Source organism: Convolutriloba macropyga, chromosome 4 (assembly GCF_964194025.1).
Source record: "Convolutriloba macropyga chromosome 4, txConMacr16.3, whole genome shotgun sequence".
NCBI lineage: Eukaryota > Metazoa > Xenacoelomorpha > Acoela > Convolutidae > Convolutriloba > Convolutriloba macropyga.
Window position 1 is genome coordinate 19,722,655 of NC_134471.1, and position 17,828 is coordinate 19,740,482.

At 34.3% G+C, this 17,828-nt stretch overlaps 1 protein-coding gene across 1 annotated transcript in view; it reads left to right on the plus strand.

The window, feature by feature from the left end:
- LOC142337505 (ephrin type-B receptor 3-like) overlaps positions 1-15,794 on the plus strand; it is a 30,329-nt gene extending 14,535 nt beyond the window's left edge. Inside the window, exons 9-17 of the mRNA XM_075386782.1 lie at positions 2,003-2,113; positions 2,511-2,768; positions 5,923-6,054; positions 7,897-8,109; positions 9,548-9,720; positions 11,364-11,462; positions 12,936-13,094; positions 14,640-14,905; positions 15,254-15,794. Of these exons, the coding sequence (XP_075242897.1) occupies positions 2,003-2,113; positions 2,511-2,768; positions 5,923-6,054; positions 7,897-8,109; positions 9,548-9,720; positions 11,364-11,462; positions 12,936-13,094; positions 14,640-14,905; positions 15,254-15,545 (1,703 nt within the window). The 3' untranslated portion in view covers positions 15,546-15,794. The remainder of the gene's footprint in view (positions 1-2,002; positions 2,114-2,510; positions 2,769-5,922; positions 6,055-7,896; positions 8,110-9,547; positions 9,721-11,363; positions 11,463-12,935; positions 13,095-14,639; positions 14,906-15,253) is intronic.
- Positions 15,795-17,828: the final 2,034 nt, after the last annotated feature.

Consider the following 17,828-nt stretch of genomic DNA (forward strand, 5'->3'; position numbering starts at 1 on the left):
CTTTCTCAATTCTTTTTAACTTTAATCCGAGTTTTCAATAGTTTTTCATTTACATTAAAATAAAATTGCAGATTATTTTTAAGTTTCTCTCCTAATTTTTGTCGAAGTGAAAATTTCCTTCTTTTCATCCTATTGTATTGACAGTTTTGAATGTTGATCTTTGAATTTTATTTTGTACGATATACAAGCTTAACAAATTGTTCACTCAAGTTATGTCAAAACGTGATTTTTTTTTCGAGATTGTTAACGACTTCAAAACGCAGCTCTTGTGTTCGTGAAAGGTATTCTCGTAATTTTTGTTTTAAAAATGGAAATTTTTTTTAATACTTAATAATCGTTGAATATTTTCAGTAATAGTTTTGGTATTTTACGGTTTTATGGGAACAAGCAGGTTCGATATTGCGTCAGTGGCTATTTTTTGTACTTCATTCAAATTTACTCTTCAAAACAATTTCCATTTGAAATATTGTCGCAGTTATCCGTTTATCTACCTTCTCTCTCTTATACCCGTGATGTGATGAGGTGTTTAATGGAATTAAATTTGCCCTTGTTTACCCTGAGATGACACGAAGAAGAGTCACATGTAAACAATACGCAATTTAGGCAATCGCACAAAAGTCAGAATAAATTTACAAACTTTCTCTCCTCTCAACAGACTATAAATCCCAAATGTGAAAATCCCCCCTTCAATCTTTCCACTCCTTGTATAAAAGTTAACCCAATAATTGAATTAAAGCCCACTTTGGGGCTCTGGGGCATAAAATTATGGGCACAGGTCTTTCAGGGGGCTGTATCAAGGTTTATAAAACCCAACCTTTGCCCGACCAGCATTTGCAATATAACTTGTAAAAATTATTATAAAAAAGCGTAGCCTTTAATCAATTCCACCTTTTTATGTGTTCCCTCAATTTTATGTTCCTTAAAGCTTGTTTGTAACTCCTCATTTTTACATTTTAAGAGTGCGATGTTGGGAAAAACGTAATGGGGCACGGTGGCGGCTGAAATTTTATTTGAAGATGATGCAACAGGAAATTTAAAACTCTGGAGATTTGATTTATAACTTACTTTATAACCAGTTTTACAATTTTCACAGGTTTCTCTTGAAAAACAAGTGAACAGAAAAGCTTTTTCAAAGATGACTTAAGATGCACAAATGGAGTTTCTAATGAAGTCTCTGAATGTTAAAATTTTGTTCCATTTTGTTTGAAATTGTTTCAAGCCTCATTGATATTTTGGTTTTTCTTTCCCATTTTATGAGCATCCTCGAGCGGGTTTCGCCATAAATTTTTCCAGATTTGTCAAAAATGTTCCCTTGAAATTGCCTTTTATGGTTAACATGAGAACCTTTAGGACGATTTTGAAGTCTTTCAAATCATAAACAAAATTACGCTCATTGTTTTGTATTTTGGAATTAAATCTGGATGAGATTAATTTTGTTATAGGTTATGATTGGTTAACAATCGGAACATAACTGAGTTATAACTAGGAGTGTATACTTGTCGCCACCATTCAAATCATGCTCCTCCCCAGCCTGATTATTACCATAGAAAGTGCTGATAATGTTGAACTAATTTTGGAAACTTTTTTATTAACCTGGTCAAATTGAAGCAGCAATGATGGATGTACCAAATGCCGTCTATAGACATCGTATAATGTAATGACGATATAATCGAACCGCGAGAAACAAAATGATTTGAAACAATTACACAAATCACTATTCGTCAAGTCAAGTAAATACAAGAAAAATTACAGTTTTTTATTTCTACTAACTGATTTTTATAAATTCTTTTTGATTTATAGCCAAATATGGCGGGGAAAAATGAGCCAAAATGGTGATATCATGCCTGTTGCCATCAATTTTGCAAAATGATTTTTCCATTCGATTTATTTGACTAACTATATTGAAATAAGTGTTGAAATTGACGCATTTTGGGCACTGTTGTTATGTATAAACATGGTGGTCTTTTTGTGCCAATAAATTATTGTCGAATTTTTATTTCAGTGCCTTCAATGACAACAACGCAAGATGTGCCTCTGTCGATCCAAATCGCAGTTGTGATCAATGGCTCTGAGTTCATGGGGGACGAAATGTTTGCGTCAACTCTTGGACAAGGTTCACTTCATTAATGTGAATGGTTGCTCAACGAGCGATGATCTTTTTCATAGCGAAGTTCTGTTCAAAAGAACATTGCAGTGTTTGATATTATTGTGTTTATTAGTGTCAGATTTATTTTGCATGGTGACTCAAATTTTGTGCCCGAAAAACTATTCTGGAATTAACGATTAGACCATCTGCAAAAATTTTTCAGTCCTCTATCAAAATTATATAATTTTGAGCTTTCGATGTCATCTATAGATACCGAAGAGTGTTTTTGGTTCTGAAACCCCTGCCATTTATGGTTTATGGTTCCCCTTGCTAAGCAGTATTTTTGTAATATAAAGTATATTATCCTTAAATTGTTATTTTTTGTCTACAATAGTTGATAGAATTATTTGAATTCCAATTCCAGGTCACGTCAACCTTCTTGACCCCGGGATGTCGAGGTACGTGATGGCAGTAGGAATCATGCTATCCATGCTGCTCCTAGTTGGAATCCTAGTCTGTGGGGTTATTTGCATGGTACACAGAACCCGCTCTATGGCCAAATTTGAACAGCATCTATGGAATGTTCAAGGTCATACTCCCAATGGGTACTACCATCATGCGAGTAGTAGTGACCACCATCTGGGGGGCTATGACTACTCCACACCCGCTGTCATGTCTAGCTGTGAGTTTTCTTACTACAAGCAGAAAATACTTTCAGATTAAAACTTCTTATATCTGAAAGTTTTCTTCAGCCTGATATTTTGGCTGATTTCGGTTGTTTTTGTTTCAATGCAGTATTGTGTTGATAAAGCTTCATTTTTATAAAAAATACCAGATTGTTTTCCAAAATTACGAAAATTATGCACTTTCTTTATGCCTTTGTTATGATACCATGTTTACGCATTTTTTCATCCAATTTTCAAAGAGGGGAGGGATTTATTATATTTCAATTAAATTTTTGGGAGTGTTTCTATTAATTTTTTTCTTCGATTGAATAAATTTCCAATTACGTGAATATCTGATGAAGCCATAACTTCTTGCAGACTTAAATATAGCCGTACCTATATCGCCAAGAAATCTAGTCGGCTTCAAAAACATTTTATGGACTGTATATTCTAAGATTTAATCTTTTTAGCTAATGTGATCCGTTTTAACTTGCTTGACTCCAAGTAAATTGGGTGCCACGTTATGTGTTCAAAGCGCAATTTTTGCCAAATTTTCTAAGTCATTTGGTTTTACTGTATATTTTATGAAGATGTATATTTTTGTCTGCAGTAGTGTAATGTCAGAAGTTTTCACTGCGGTTATCAAACTTTCAACTTTAATTGGAACTAATCAAGCGAAAAAAACTACTTAATTACACAAAAACAATTAAACTCACAGATTAACTTGATTAGCTGATACTTATTATTCAGAATTTTCTGAAATGATTCTCTAAGATCAATGAATGGATTTAGATTGCTATTGATTGTACAAACAACCTCTTAAACTGGTTCTGATTGAAGCAATTGTTTAATAAATTGACCTGCCCAGAATATTAACAATGGGCTCTTGAGATAAAGAAGAGATTGTTCTCGGCACCATCTTGAACCGTCTTGTTTGGATGCGCTTGTCATTAAAAAGTCACGTCAGAGCTGTAATTATTAATTATGAATCGAGTTAATAAATTTTATTCTTTATCTAGCGCGTTCTAACAATGAACTAAACACAACTGTTGTCAATTGTAGATATGCAAAATGTAAATTGCTTACAATGGAGCGTTTTTTGCGTTGGTTGTTTTAGGACAAAAGCTTCTAAAGGCGTTCTGCTTTTACTAGAATTTTGTGGACTGCGCATATTTTTTTTAAATATCAATTTTTTCTTTAAAAAATTGAATTATCGGCTCTTCTAACCTTGAAGTCTACACAGCAAAACATCTCACAGAATTAAAGAAACTTTAAAATTTGCGAATTAAATTTTTGCAAAAAGTGTAGGGTCGATCCGAAACAAAACCAAACCGAAACACTAACTAAAATTATGATGATTATTGAAATCAACTGGAGCAGAAAATTAGTTGATGGCTTTCCTATTCCGGACTAAATCTAATCGGTGTCAGGACAAAATTTCGAATGCCAAAATGCCCAATGTACCAAAATACCCGAAATTCAAATTTTTACCTTTCAATGTTTTTAAGATACAAAATACAATTTTGTATTGCTTTCCTTTTCTGGAAAAGATATAATTCACACACAACAGAAAAATTTCGCGCCTGAAAGAAGCGATCCGTCGCATCATATTGTGAACATCTGAGCTCATTTAACTAAACCTAATCAAATGCTTAAATTTCAGCCCTCTCAGTTTTGAATTTATAATCTACCCCTATACTTTATGAGCCTGCACTAATTTTGTGCACCCTAGTCGCAATTTCTTTCAAGTCAGCCTTATCGCTTTGAAAGATGAAGTTTTGAGAAATTAAGGTGCTTCTTCAGCGTTACGTAACGCGTCATTAAATTTACTTAAGTCGCCTGTGACTAGAAATTATCTTTAAAAACGTTCAATCAACTATTTCAAAAGCTACAAACAATTTTTTGCAAAGAATTTAATTTTTTAAGGCTTAGGGGAAATTTCCTTTAAGAACACGCGAGCCTTAACCTTTCTAATTCTTTATTGTATTGTTCAGGTTTGCAAACCGGGAAAACGTGGAATAAATTGTGAAAATTGACTTAAATTGATGCGAAAAATCACTTTAACTTCAAAGTACAACGTGGAATTATTTTTGCTCAAGTGATAATTTTAAACAAAGACAATTTTCGACGTTTTTGAGCACTCTTTGCTTTTGAAAATGCTGAAAATAATCTCTAACAATCAATATTAAGCTCTTTATTTCTCGCTTTGTTTTCACTGCTTTAAAAACACTTGATTTCTTCATTGGCGGCTTTGTTATGTTTGATGCATTTTCAACCGTTTTTTAATGAACGGCGTTTCTGACAACTTCACTTGAAAATTGAGATGCTCCACCGTTTTTTTTTCTACCTCGCACGCGTAAATTTGAGAATCGATTTGACGAGAAATGATGGAAAATTTACAATTTTGTGTATGCGTTGAAATCTTTTGGGAAATTTAGCGACACAGCAGTTACTATATGTAGATATAAAACAAAATTTAATTAGATTGTAAGTGACGAATTTTCAAGATGATTCTTATCTCTGGAATTTAATTATTCCTCCCACGCGTTGTAAAATCTAACGCAGTATCCCAAATTTTTCTGTTTTATGCAAAGTGTTAAATTATTTAACGGGTGTTGAAGGATATTTTTGGCATTAGTAATTCTGACTCAATAAAGTTCTAATCTTATCATGATCAAAGTAAATGTTTTAAAAGTTTCCATTGTAAACTTTGTTTATATTTGGAATGCAGCCAGTCGAAAATTATTAGTTCTTCTAAAATGGGGTCTAATTCATGGTCAAACCGTAATTTATAGCGCAACATTAATGGCACCTTTTTGTTACAAATTTTCAGATGTTCGGGCAAATTCATGAAGCGAAACTAATGAAAACACTGGTCATGATTTTCAGGCCTTGAGCATTCCCTATAAAAAATGGTTGCTCTATCTCAGAGTTTCCAAGGACCCCCCCCCCCCCGCGCTTCCGCCCCCTCCATTCACGGCCCTGGACCCTAGTTCAGTAGAAGCTGAAAAAATCCCTCACGGCCTAATGCCGTAAACATGCCAGCCAGGAGATTAATTTTTGAGGGGGAGGGTTGTGATTAATGACCCCATACGTACACATTTTGTTGCTTGATAGTTTCAGTATTTCATTCAATTGGGTTTCATTGTGAGTCTGTGTTTTTGTTTTCAGACAACCTGAACAATCTTAGCAGTGTGCATGCTTTTGTTGAGCCCAGCCTCTATGACGACATCTATTCAGTTGCAGCTGATTTCTGCCCCACTTTGCCCTCCAACTCGGTCCAAATTGGAAAACGAATCAGTGGTTAGCTATAGATATTATAGCCCAGCTCCCCATTATAGATCTGATAAGCCAGGCTATAGCGGTTATAGATCTAGGAGACCATAATGGGACCATTTTTACAGTTTTCTTCAAAACAAATTGCAGTTAAGTTTACCTAAGTAAGGAAAGAATTTCAGTTATATTAAGAGATGAATATACTCTTGAAATATTGTAAAAAGTGAATCATAAATGTCTGAGTGTGCACCTTTTGAATTTAGTTCGAGTTTTGAGGAATTATGACGCGAATTATTTTAAACTTCAAATTGTTATCAAGGATATACATTTTAAATTACATGACAGCCTTGAAAAGAACATTTTCTAAAGATATTTGAGCTTCAATCCTAATTATGATTGGTACTTCAGACTTAACATAATTTAATTTCAATGAAAATTTAGATTCGTCCAGTCTATTTTCCGCGTTTTATTATTATGCAAACATTTTTCTAACAACATGCACAAAAATGCACAAGATATAAAGACATAATGGCTTGTGAATATATCCATTTCTTTTCAACTCAAGATTTCCTTCTTTTGATTATTACTGAAAGGAGGTTTATCGTTTTCTGTGGGAACAATTAACTGTAAATTTTGTGTTTTTGTCTTAGTAAAGTCGTGGAGTGCTCATTTGAGTAACATTTAACCTAATTGATTTCCCTAACCTGCTGAGAATAATCAAAACACGGGGAATATTTTGCCATCGTTAGCAGGAAATTGAATCAACGTGATACGACAGTAAAAGAATCCCCAGTCTATCTTTCCCTTATTCAGCTTTTTCCCTATTTTTCAAGAATGCTTCCATAAATTTCTCCTGCGTGTCAGATGGAATCAAAACAGAGTGTAATGACTTGTTTAAGTATCGTTACATTGACGTTATCTATTGGAGCTGTAATGCGAACAAAGAGCCTTCTGAGGGTTGTTAAGATTTTGTCAATTTTGTGACGGCTCTTAGCACCAAATTTCAATTCGTCAGGCGCTATTTAGCTGAACGTAAATTGATTTTTCCTAGGGTTTTTTCACAGGTACAGCTAAATTGACGTGTATAAGGTCTCATATAGAACCATGGGCAATTTTAAAAACCAATTTGTAATAATTTTCTCTGATTTTTGTCAATAAAAAACTTGTTTGAACCAGTTTCCCAATAAAACTGCAAAATAACTGCAGAAAATCAGCGCAATAGCAAGTTGAGCGCAACTCTGTTTGTTGTTTTTGTTTACCTTTTTGTAGTTTCAAGCAGTTTCAGTAATTTCAACCTAATTAATTCAACAAGTTACTTTTAACGCTTCATGGGCTGATTTTTTTGCATTAGCATTTGTGTAGCAATTTTCATGCTTAAAGATTGCTAGTTTTTTCGCTATGATTTAAATATGCTAATTTATCAACAGAACTCAGGGAGTTTTTGCTGTAGATAGTATTGAGGGTAGCATTGTTAAGGGTAAAATATTGGGTGTTTTTGGTTATTTTTCACATGTGGCATTTTGGAATGGGGTATTTTTTCTCAACACCATTATTGAGTATTACTGTATAATAAAAGTAATAATAATAATAATTTTTTAATTTTTTCCTGGTGCCTTTACAAAATAAATAGAACACCCACACACTTAACCAAATCTTAAGAAAAGGAGATTGCCATTAGGCCATAAGGTCCGTTTTCAGGCGTCTCATAATCGGAAGAGAAACTTCATGAGTTTAATTACAAAAGTTAAGCCAAAGCGATTGAGAAAAAACGAACACTATTGCAAATTGGCAAAATTACTGATAGAAAATATCCTTATTTTAAGCCATAAATTAATTAGTGTATTATGTTTGAGTTTTCATTTTTTTCAGACTCTTCGTTCGAGGGTCAAATCTTCGGCGTTATGCACTGTCAGAATCCGACTCTGTGTGCAGTCAAATTAGTGTCGAGTGATGCTGCGGCTGTCCTTGCTCCCAATTCACTAGAGGACAAAAAGGCAAAGAGACGATTCCTAATCGAGGCTGTCACTATGTCTCAATTTCATCATTGTAATGTGCAGAAACTGCATGGGCTTATTTATTCTGGTAAGTTGAAATCTAACAATTGTAATTTTGGATAAATAGTGCTCGAATACCCACCCCAACTTTAGTTACCCTCTTATGTAAATAATTTACAATGAGGGGTTCTCGGAACCCAGTTGGCGATTCAAAAGAGTAATGATCAAAAACTAAAATTTAATAAAAAAAAATCAGCCTTGTTGCGAAGTAATGTTATGATAACGTGTCCATGTTAGTGCTCATGGATCTATTCTGTTTCACCCCCCCCCCCCCCCAGTGTTTTTCTTGCCCCCAGTTACAAATTATATGTTGTTATACAGGGGCGTAAAAGATATAAGCCCACTGAGCGGGGGGGGGGGGGGTGTGGGGGCAAAACAGAATAGATCCGTGTTCATATCATTGCTGTGCTGTTGTTATTTGTGGTGGGATCAGGCTAGTCAAAACCGAAACCGTGCTGATTATGAAGAGTCATAATCGCCTCGCTTGATAGTCTCTCCATTAAATCATAACAAACCACATCAAAAGAATAATTACAAACTTATAACATTGTATTGCTATAATATCCATTTTTAAATATCCGGTCGAGCCAAACTCTAGTTAGGTCATGCAAACAATTTTGGAGAGCGGTTTGGACTGTATTTGTTAATGTCCTGTGATGCTCATTTTACTGGTTGACAAACTTATCATTGTTTAAAGCTCATTTGAAAACTTTCATTTCAGGACATAATAATGACGACCGAAAGAGGTTCTTTTATCCATAGTACTTTTGGAGCCATTGATCTAACTTTTGCAAATATTATTGGGGTCGGTTTAGACATCTTAGGGGAAAAGGGGGGCATGATTTGAAATTACAACCTGTTACCCTGAGAAATACTTAGCATGGCGTATATTCGTAAACTTCACCAAATTTATTCTGTTAAGCTAAGTGCCGTTGCATTTTATTAGCATCGCTAATAGAATTTAACTCGAACTTGAATGCGTGTATGTAAAAACATGGTTGCGTCATTTTCATATGAAGTTATTGAAGGTCCCGAGTCTTAATTGAAACATGCTTAGGTTATTAATGAATGAAAATATTGAGTTTTGATCGTTCAAATTTTATGATGCGTTTATAATATTTAATAGCAATGAGTTCATCTTGTTGTTTTTGAATACATCAATTACCTAAGACTATTTTATGTAGCTAGTTAAGATCATAAACTTTATAACTAAATAACGATAACCTTATTTAATGATCACTTTTTTCAACATTATAAACATTATAACTTTTTTGCATAACCTTTTTTAATCATAAAAATTAAAACTAAAAAACGATAGCATTATTTGAATTGAAAAAAGGACAGCTGTGAACAGGCTACTGTTAATACACTGCAGACTGAAAGGCTAATGCTGCTCCGCTGCGATTACGCAGAAACACATTTATTTTTATTTTATTATTTAATGATAACTTTTTTTTTCATTTTAGCCGAATCTCCTTATATGGAAATGGCGATTGAACTGTGCACGAGTGGGTCACTGAAGCAATATCTGAATGAAGCACAGTTGTGGACCTTAAACCAACACAGTGCAGTATTTTTCCTCCTCAGGGGAATAGTGCACGGCATGGAATACTTACATGATCTGGGATACTTACACAAGGTAATCACCAAATTCATTTACAGAGGAACTTTAGTTCTCTTTTAGAAGTCATGTAGCCATAGAAAATTCGGCTCTTTCTCAATATAAACCTCACTCGAAAAATTTGTATAGAATTACAGTAATGGGGGGGGGGGTGGTTAGGTTGGTTTTGACGGGACAGAAACGAAGAGTTAAATTAAAGTTTTTGGATCTATTCTGTTTTGCCCAAACCCCCCACCCCACCCCCACCCAGTTACTTGAATTTCTTAGCATGTCTACCAAGTACTCGTGCCCGAGCAAAACAGTCTCGGACAATCAATAGTCCCGAAATGAAAAATAGTCCCAGGCAATTACTATGCTGTTTGGGTTTTGTTGCGTTTTTTTTGGAGTTGTAACAATGGTTGAACATAAAGAGAATGCACTTTGCAAACATGTGAAAAGTCTTTTTGTTGAGAAACCTTTTAAAGACCTTGTCCTTGTTATTTACTGCTCATGTTTTTCCCCGTTTTCAATAATTGAAATTCTAATCTGCTTTAAAAGCTTTCTTTCCTGCTTTCCTAAGCTATGGAATTTCTTGGAAAAGCTTTCATGGCCTTAGCCTGCCTTGTGACAATTAAAATCTCTACAGTCCATCAATGCAGGATATGATTTGAGAACGGAAACGAGTGCTCTCTTTTGTGGGAATTTGTTCAGCCTTTTTCAATATTGCGACGTCTAGGCGTCTTTCGCGTCTATTTTCTTTTCAATTTTCTGTAACCAATGTTCGTTTATAAAAAATTATTTCATTTCTCTATCTCACTTCTCTGTTGAAAAAGTTTGCAACCCTCAGGGCAATGTTTTTTCTACTATTAATTTTTATTCTGACTTAGATTTTTATGACTTTGCCTCATAAATTTTTCTGGCTTTCTCTGGAAAAAATAGCGGCTAATTTTGGTATCGTTTACACGTGAATGGATGTAGATAGTATTTGCATATTGCAGCATTATATTGAGCGTATAAAACGCGGTGAGGGGATAGAGAAACATCCCGGTGACGTTTTACGCAATCAATGCTGTAATTGTTACAAATCTGTCTGTCATAATAATTTGGCCAATAAAGTCACGATCCCCACTAGCAATTAAAGACTCATTTTCCTTCTCATTATTTTCCATAGTGTGTGGGAATCCAATCAAAGGCAAATTTGGTTGCCTGGAGCACTTTCCATATTTTTCATCTGATTATTCCTCAATTTGTTCAGCATATTCCTTTCATTAATTTAATATCCATATTTTCGACTGCGTTAATGTGACAGTGAACATCTCTGTGTCAATACAGCATCTACTGTTTCTTGAAACACTTATTTTGCTCGTCTGCAAATGATGTGATAATACTGATGCTTGATAATACTGATGTCGTGATTTTTACATAGACCATTGTCGTCATCTCATAATTCAATTTTGATTTTGTGGATGTTCAAATTGAATTTCAAAAGTAAATACAAGATTTTGTATCATTTTGGTGACCGATTATTTTAAAATCCTTGAATTTCAACAGCTACAACATAATTCTCTGCAAAAAAAGCAATTATAGCCTATATATCCAAAAGAATGGATAGATAATTTTAAAGTTATTTTAGTTACCGTGAGTATATATATTTAAATGTGAAATTTTCCCTTTCTTTTCAGGTGCTGAGGGCTCAAAATGTAATGATCACACACAACAACGTGGCCAAGATAGCCGGATTCGAAGAGAGAGCTTTTCTCGAAGAAAATGACACGGCTACGGTAGGTTCACTTTAGTTATTTTTTGACGTTTTTTAACATAACTGCTCTTTGAATAACTCAATAAGCGGAGAAGAATTTGACAGTGGCTGTAGAATTTGAAAATCGAAACTCTAATCTTGATCTGTACAAATAACTATATTTCTCTTTGAAGTAATTTCGGATTCGGTTTATACGGTTCATATAGTGAAAAGTGAACACTGGCCAGTCGTTCACTTTTCACCTACTGACGACCCGATTGTATAGCTTTTTTAGCAAAAAAACTAGAATTGCAAAATAGATGAAACGAAAGAGATGAACTGTTGGTGTGATTAAATATACTGATTTTATCACTATGTTATTATTGGACATAATTATGATAACTAAGTTAATTGTCAATTCAAATATTACTCTATTTTGATTCTTGTTAAATTTGAGAGATATAACGAGTATGCATGCTGGTTTTTCAAATACAATTTAGCCGGTCAAAAAAGTTGTAGCCGGTCGAATTATTGAGTGTAACTTAATTATAGGTCTAAAACCGAAACCGGCTAATCAAAAAGCAATAAATCAGCAAACTTGTCAAAAAATGCTCACGTAAGTGAATTGTGGGAAAATGAATATTTTTTTTTTCAATTTTCAATCGACCGCTTTATTAAGTTGTTTTCTTCTATCGTTGATTATGTTTATGATTTGATGATGATTTAACGCAATAGGAAGGCAAGCATTTTTACACGTATCAGATAAGGCGTTCCCAATTTTAATATTTCAGTGCCCATTTTCCACTTTGGGCCTGTTTTGCACTTGGATAAGTAGCCCGCCCAATATTGCGTTATCTGTTATTACTTAGAAAGCATTCTTGTTCATGCAAGGCTGATTATGCACCTTGCAATAAATTGCGACTGTTATCTAAAGTGAAAATATAAAAGTAATCTTTTCGGAGTTTGTTATTGTCAACATTCAAATTTGAATCATTTCGAGTGAATCGAGGCGGGAGGCGTGATGTTGTGACCGGAAAACACCAATGCTTTTCAAAGAAAAATGAGCATTTTTTTAAATGGTGTTGAAAGTTGAAAAATGCCAAAAAAAACGATGTTTTGCTTGCTATTGATGGTTTTACCGCTACAATGCTAATTTCAGTAAACATTTTTTCGGTAGACAGCGCTGATCACCGTTTTTGACTGACATTTTGTTTTTTTTTTAGTTTTTTTTTAGTTTTTTATATTAATATTGTATTTATTATTCATATTATTTTTTGAATGTTTTTTTGCTTACATCCAATTGCATTTTTGTTAACAACAGTTTTTTTTCAAGTTTAGAAACAGAAAGAACGTTACCATTCGATTGCTTGCCTTATGAAATCAGATTTGTAAAAGGCTGCTGTGCTTTAATTGCGGTTCTTGTTGATATAATAAACTGAGCACACAATTGATTGACATCTATGACTCATAGCGAATTGATTTATTATAAACAATTATTCAGAATGTTTTTTTTCAGGCGCTGGATGAGCTGGACTTGGTTGGTTGGCAACCCTCCGAAGTGATCAAGTTGAACAAGTTTTCCCCAGCTGCAGATGTGTATTCATTCGCTGTGCTCTTCTGGGAAGTTGTTCAGGACTGCAGAACTAGACCGCATAACCTAGACAGCAGCAAAGAGGTGAGTTGAGTTTGACAAAAAAAATTACGAGCCAGCGGTTACATGTCAATTTACCCAATTCCATCTTGCCCAAATCAATTTTAGCCAAATCAATTTTACCCAATGCCATTATAAGCAAAGAGTCTTTCTACCCAATTCCAAAGTACCCAATTTTAAGAAACCATGTTAATTATTGGCTGATACCTAAGTGTAAGAACTAGATTTATTAATGGCTACTTGGTTTTAAATTAAAGTAATTTTGTATTGGGTAATTTGCCATTGGGTGAAACGGAATTGGGTAAATTGTCCTTTACCGAATTCGAGCGCACCTACCTTTAAGTAATATTGAGCTAACTTGTAGAATTTGATTACAAAGGAGAAAGACATTGTATAATTTCCAATTAGAAACTTCGTTCCTTTATCGAAATATCCCACAACGTAATACCATTTTCACATGTATAAAGATACATTTTGTGACATTAAAGAGGTAAAATGGAGCAAATGGTTCAATTTATTTGGTAAGGGCACTGGCCCGTAATGTGACAAATACTTCAAACTATTCTCCAAGTCATAAATTTATCTCATACCAATTTAATTAACAGTTTTATTTTTAAATTTCTTTTTAACAGCGAGCAATCCTCAAACTACCGTTTAAAACATAAAATTATATGGCTTCGACTTCATTAACGAATTACTTTTTTATCTTTTTTATATGTTTATGAGGTCTGAAATTTTCGTTTTATTCTTTTATCAGTTTTTGTGTTTGTTGAGAGTCAGATTTGTTATTTTTGACTAACCGTTATAATTTTTATGTGAATTATTTTGTCTGAAGATAAGACAGTATTAAAAAATATTAAAAATGTAGAACAAACGGTTTTACACAGTCTCTCAAACTGCTCAAAATATTCTAATTGCTCGAGATTTGCATCTGTATATAAATCAATTTAGTCAAGTTATTGTCATTATAATTAATTGAAGAGTCGTTATTATTAGTGCCATGGATCTCAGGCAGAATATAGTGGCCAAAAAGTAAAAAAAAACTTCTGATATTTTGGTCCCGATGGGACTTTAAAAGCATGCCATAAATATCTGTAATCTGTAGTGTCTCTAGGACTGGTAACACTATCCAGTGAATAAAATCAACAAAATTTTTCCAATCTGAAAACATCGACTCGCTATTTTTCCTCTTAAGCGAAATTTGTTGGGAATATTGGCCGATAGGGCGTCTAGCTGACAATGAAAAAATGAAAAATTTATCCCTAAGTTTAATTCTGACGGGTCCACAAATCGAATTGGTCCAAATATCACTGGTTCGTCCAACCATTAAATTGGTGTGGTCGAGTTGTCCACCTAAATTTTTTGGTTGTCGGCTAAACCCCTGCCGGCCAATTTGGCGACCGCCTAAGCGGAGATAAAATGCTCATCCTTTAAAAAAAGTCCTCCGGGTTATTCGTTCACAGATTTACAGTTTTAGCCGGCTATGAGTTCCAATTATATTTTGTGTAGTAATTGTTGGAACATAATTATTAAGAGAAGAAATGTTCTTATTCCGTTCCGTGTTTCTAGATCGCCCTCAAAACCTGTGAAGGAAAACGACCCGTGCTCCCCTCTGAACTCCCACCATGGGTTGAGTCTTTGATCTCGTGCTGCTGGTCGGAAGACATGCTAAGTCGTCCCTCGTTCTCGGCTATCCGACAGCAGATTGACTCTCTCATCATGAACAACTCTAGTATCCTAGGAGGGAGACCTCAGCGGGGGTCTAGTGGGATGATCGGCTCCCAGGAGGACATTCTGGGACAGCAGTCATTTTATGTCAACCCTAATCGTATCAAGTGAGTTTTTAAATTTTGAAATTTTTTCCGCACAATTTAGAAAATTGTTCTGCAACTTTCAAATAGATTAAGTATAAAGGGTAGCCGTTCCGTGCTCTGCAATTTTAGCTGATTATCAATTTTTTAGTCCATCAATTTAAAATCGTTCCATCAATGTTGCTTTTATGAAAATTGTTTTGTTTGATGAAATACAAATTTTTTGTTCCTTAAACCGGAACACGGCCCTGCTTTAAGTTAAGTTTTCCCTGCAAACGTTAAGTTAAGTTTCCGATTCTTAAAAAAAGACTGATAGAGATGAAGATCTTGAAATTCTGCAAAATTATTAAATTGCATTTTTTTGTTTTTCAGCTCTTTGCAAATCAACCAGTTCTGCGACTTCGACGTTACAAAATGGCTTCAAAGCCTCAAACTTGAGAAGTTAGCTCCTGCATTTGAGAAAAGAGGCATCACTACTTTCGAACAAGTCGTAATGCTCAAAGAAACTGATCTTGCCACAATGAATGATTTGAACAGCAAACAGCGAAAGAAGCTAATAAACAGTATTAACCAGTTTAACACAAAAACGCCAATCTCACCCCCTGTCAACAGCTCACTTATTTTAAACGACAAATTAGATTCCTTCACCGAGCAAGGAGTCTAATGTCGACTTAGCTGAATTGTTCACGCCGTGGAAAAAAATAATTTTCACGCGTTTGCTGAACAAGACTTTGACTGAAGAAACTTATGAACTACTGAAGCGTGCTTAGAATCTTGTATTGACGATATGTGATATGTTACATAATGTTGACCAATATTTGTATCTTCTCTCTTTTTATGATAAACTTCAATTTGATTGCGTTGTTCACTTTTGATAGCTAGTTTCCATTTCAATTCAAACCTTCCTCCCACACTTTTTTCACTTTGAAAGTTAATATGATCAATTGCGTGTTGACAAACTAGCACTGTGATACTTATACGATATTGGTAAACTGATTAAAAACAGACAAAAATTTATTTTACGGAAACAAAAACAAACAAAATACGGCGATAGATCGCTTTTGTTAAAAATTTTCGAAAAAAGGAATAAACTCCCATTCCACATGAGGTCAACGGGCTCAAAAATGAGGTACAAAATAGATTGAACGAATTTTTGGGAGCGCAGCATGAATATGTTCCATTGATATGTTGTAGGAATGGAAAGTTAAACTTAAGCGTTTTTCGGAAAAGAATCAAATTAATACTGAACTTGAATTATTCCAAACACAAAAGCGAATTCTAAATTTAAAACTGTACAAAGATAATAATGGTGAAGAAATTTTAACTGATGAGAACGGTTGAATAAGTAAATATTGACTCTGATAAAGATTATATCATAGATTGAACACTAAAATTCTCACCCTCGTAATATTGTATTAGAAACCCAAATTAGGGGCCTGGGTTATCAAAGTCATGAATGACCTTCTGAAGACTTTTCCCAAAAAGGTATTTTTCAAACAAAGATTAGGAACTTTTGGTAAAAATAGGACTAAACTATCTTAACCAAACATAGATAAGCAGTATATATACAGCTCGATTTTAGCCAATTCCAGGAGAACAATTTGTGCGAATAATTGTTGTGTTGCATGTTGTGTAACAAAACCAATCGGAAAATAACTATATTGTTATAGTGAATTTCGTGTAGTAACGAGATTCGGCGAGTCAGTTAACAGATCTCTGTCGCTGTAATAGAGTCGTAGATTTTTATTGAAATTAGTGTACTCTGGTAACTATACTTTTCGTTAATTTAACTCAGAAAATTTTCAACTACTTTCTCGTTTTAGACCTTTTCTTATAACTTAGTAGAGCTTAAACTGGTATCTAGTAGGTATTTGCTAAACGCTTCGATACGTGGTACACATAGGCATTTGTAACTAGTTGTCCTGAAGGAACAATAGCCTTGTAATAATTAAGACTGTGTAAAAATTAATCATTTCTTTCGCTTTACTGTTAATCAACAGCGTAATTTTACAACTTTAGTAACTTCACAATACATCTCTAAGGATCTGAAGTCATACTCAGTCTAGCTTCAATTTAATGGATTTAAATAAGTTGGTGACTAATAAAATAGTGACCAACCAATCAATAATTAGGTTAAGTTTGGTTAACGAACTACAGGACAGCACCGAGTCCAGGACATCATCAAGACAATTGATTTCTGAGAGTATTAATCGGCCAAGGTCCTTCCAGGAGACCGCATAGTGAAGCCACTATGAGGTTAGGCCTTACTGCTTGTAGAAGACTTGGCAAGTTAAGTCAACCCATGTAGTATGGAATGGTGAACCAAGTAGACAATTAAAACGGTCTGCAGTAACTTGAAGTACCTGATGGGCAATGTCTTAACGTTCTATCAAGTTGGTTAATACTCGTCTGGTTGGGTTGTGGAGTGAACACCGACGAGCTCTTCGCGTCATCTACTATTTGTTTTAAGTATATTGGTTGATCGAATAATTAGAAAGTGAATTGAGGACCTGGTACAATTCTCAATTGTGGAGTCATCAATTTATTTCTTTTGATAAAACACTTCTTAGAAGCTAAAATATCATATAATATAGAGAGGCATTACAAACATATTCTAATATCATCATTATTTTTGGCAGTGGACTACAGTTCTATAGCGCTTGAAAATACTTTCTTTAGGGCTTGAACGGAGGGCCTGGTATAACCCTTTAGTCTAGTTAAGAATAGTAGGTTTGTGAAGTTACTATCCAGTCCAGTAGTTTTCTCTAAAGACAGATTCTAGGAACAATTGTGGAACTGTGAATAGGGTAAAACCTCCTCCCTAAATATTCAGATTCTATATTGACTTGAGGTCAACGGGCTCAAAAATGAGGTACAAAATAGATTGGACGATTTTTTGGGAGCGCAGCATGAATATGTTCCATTGATATGTTAATTCTACGTTTAA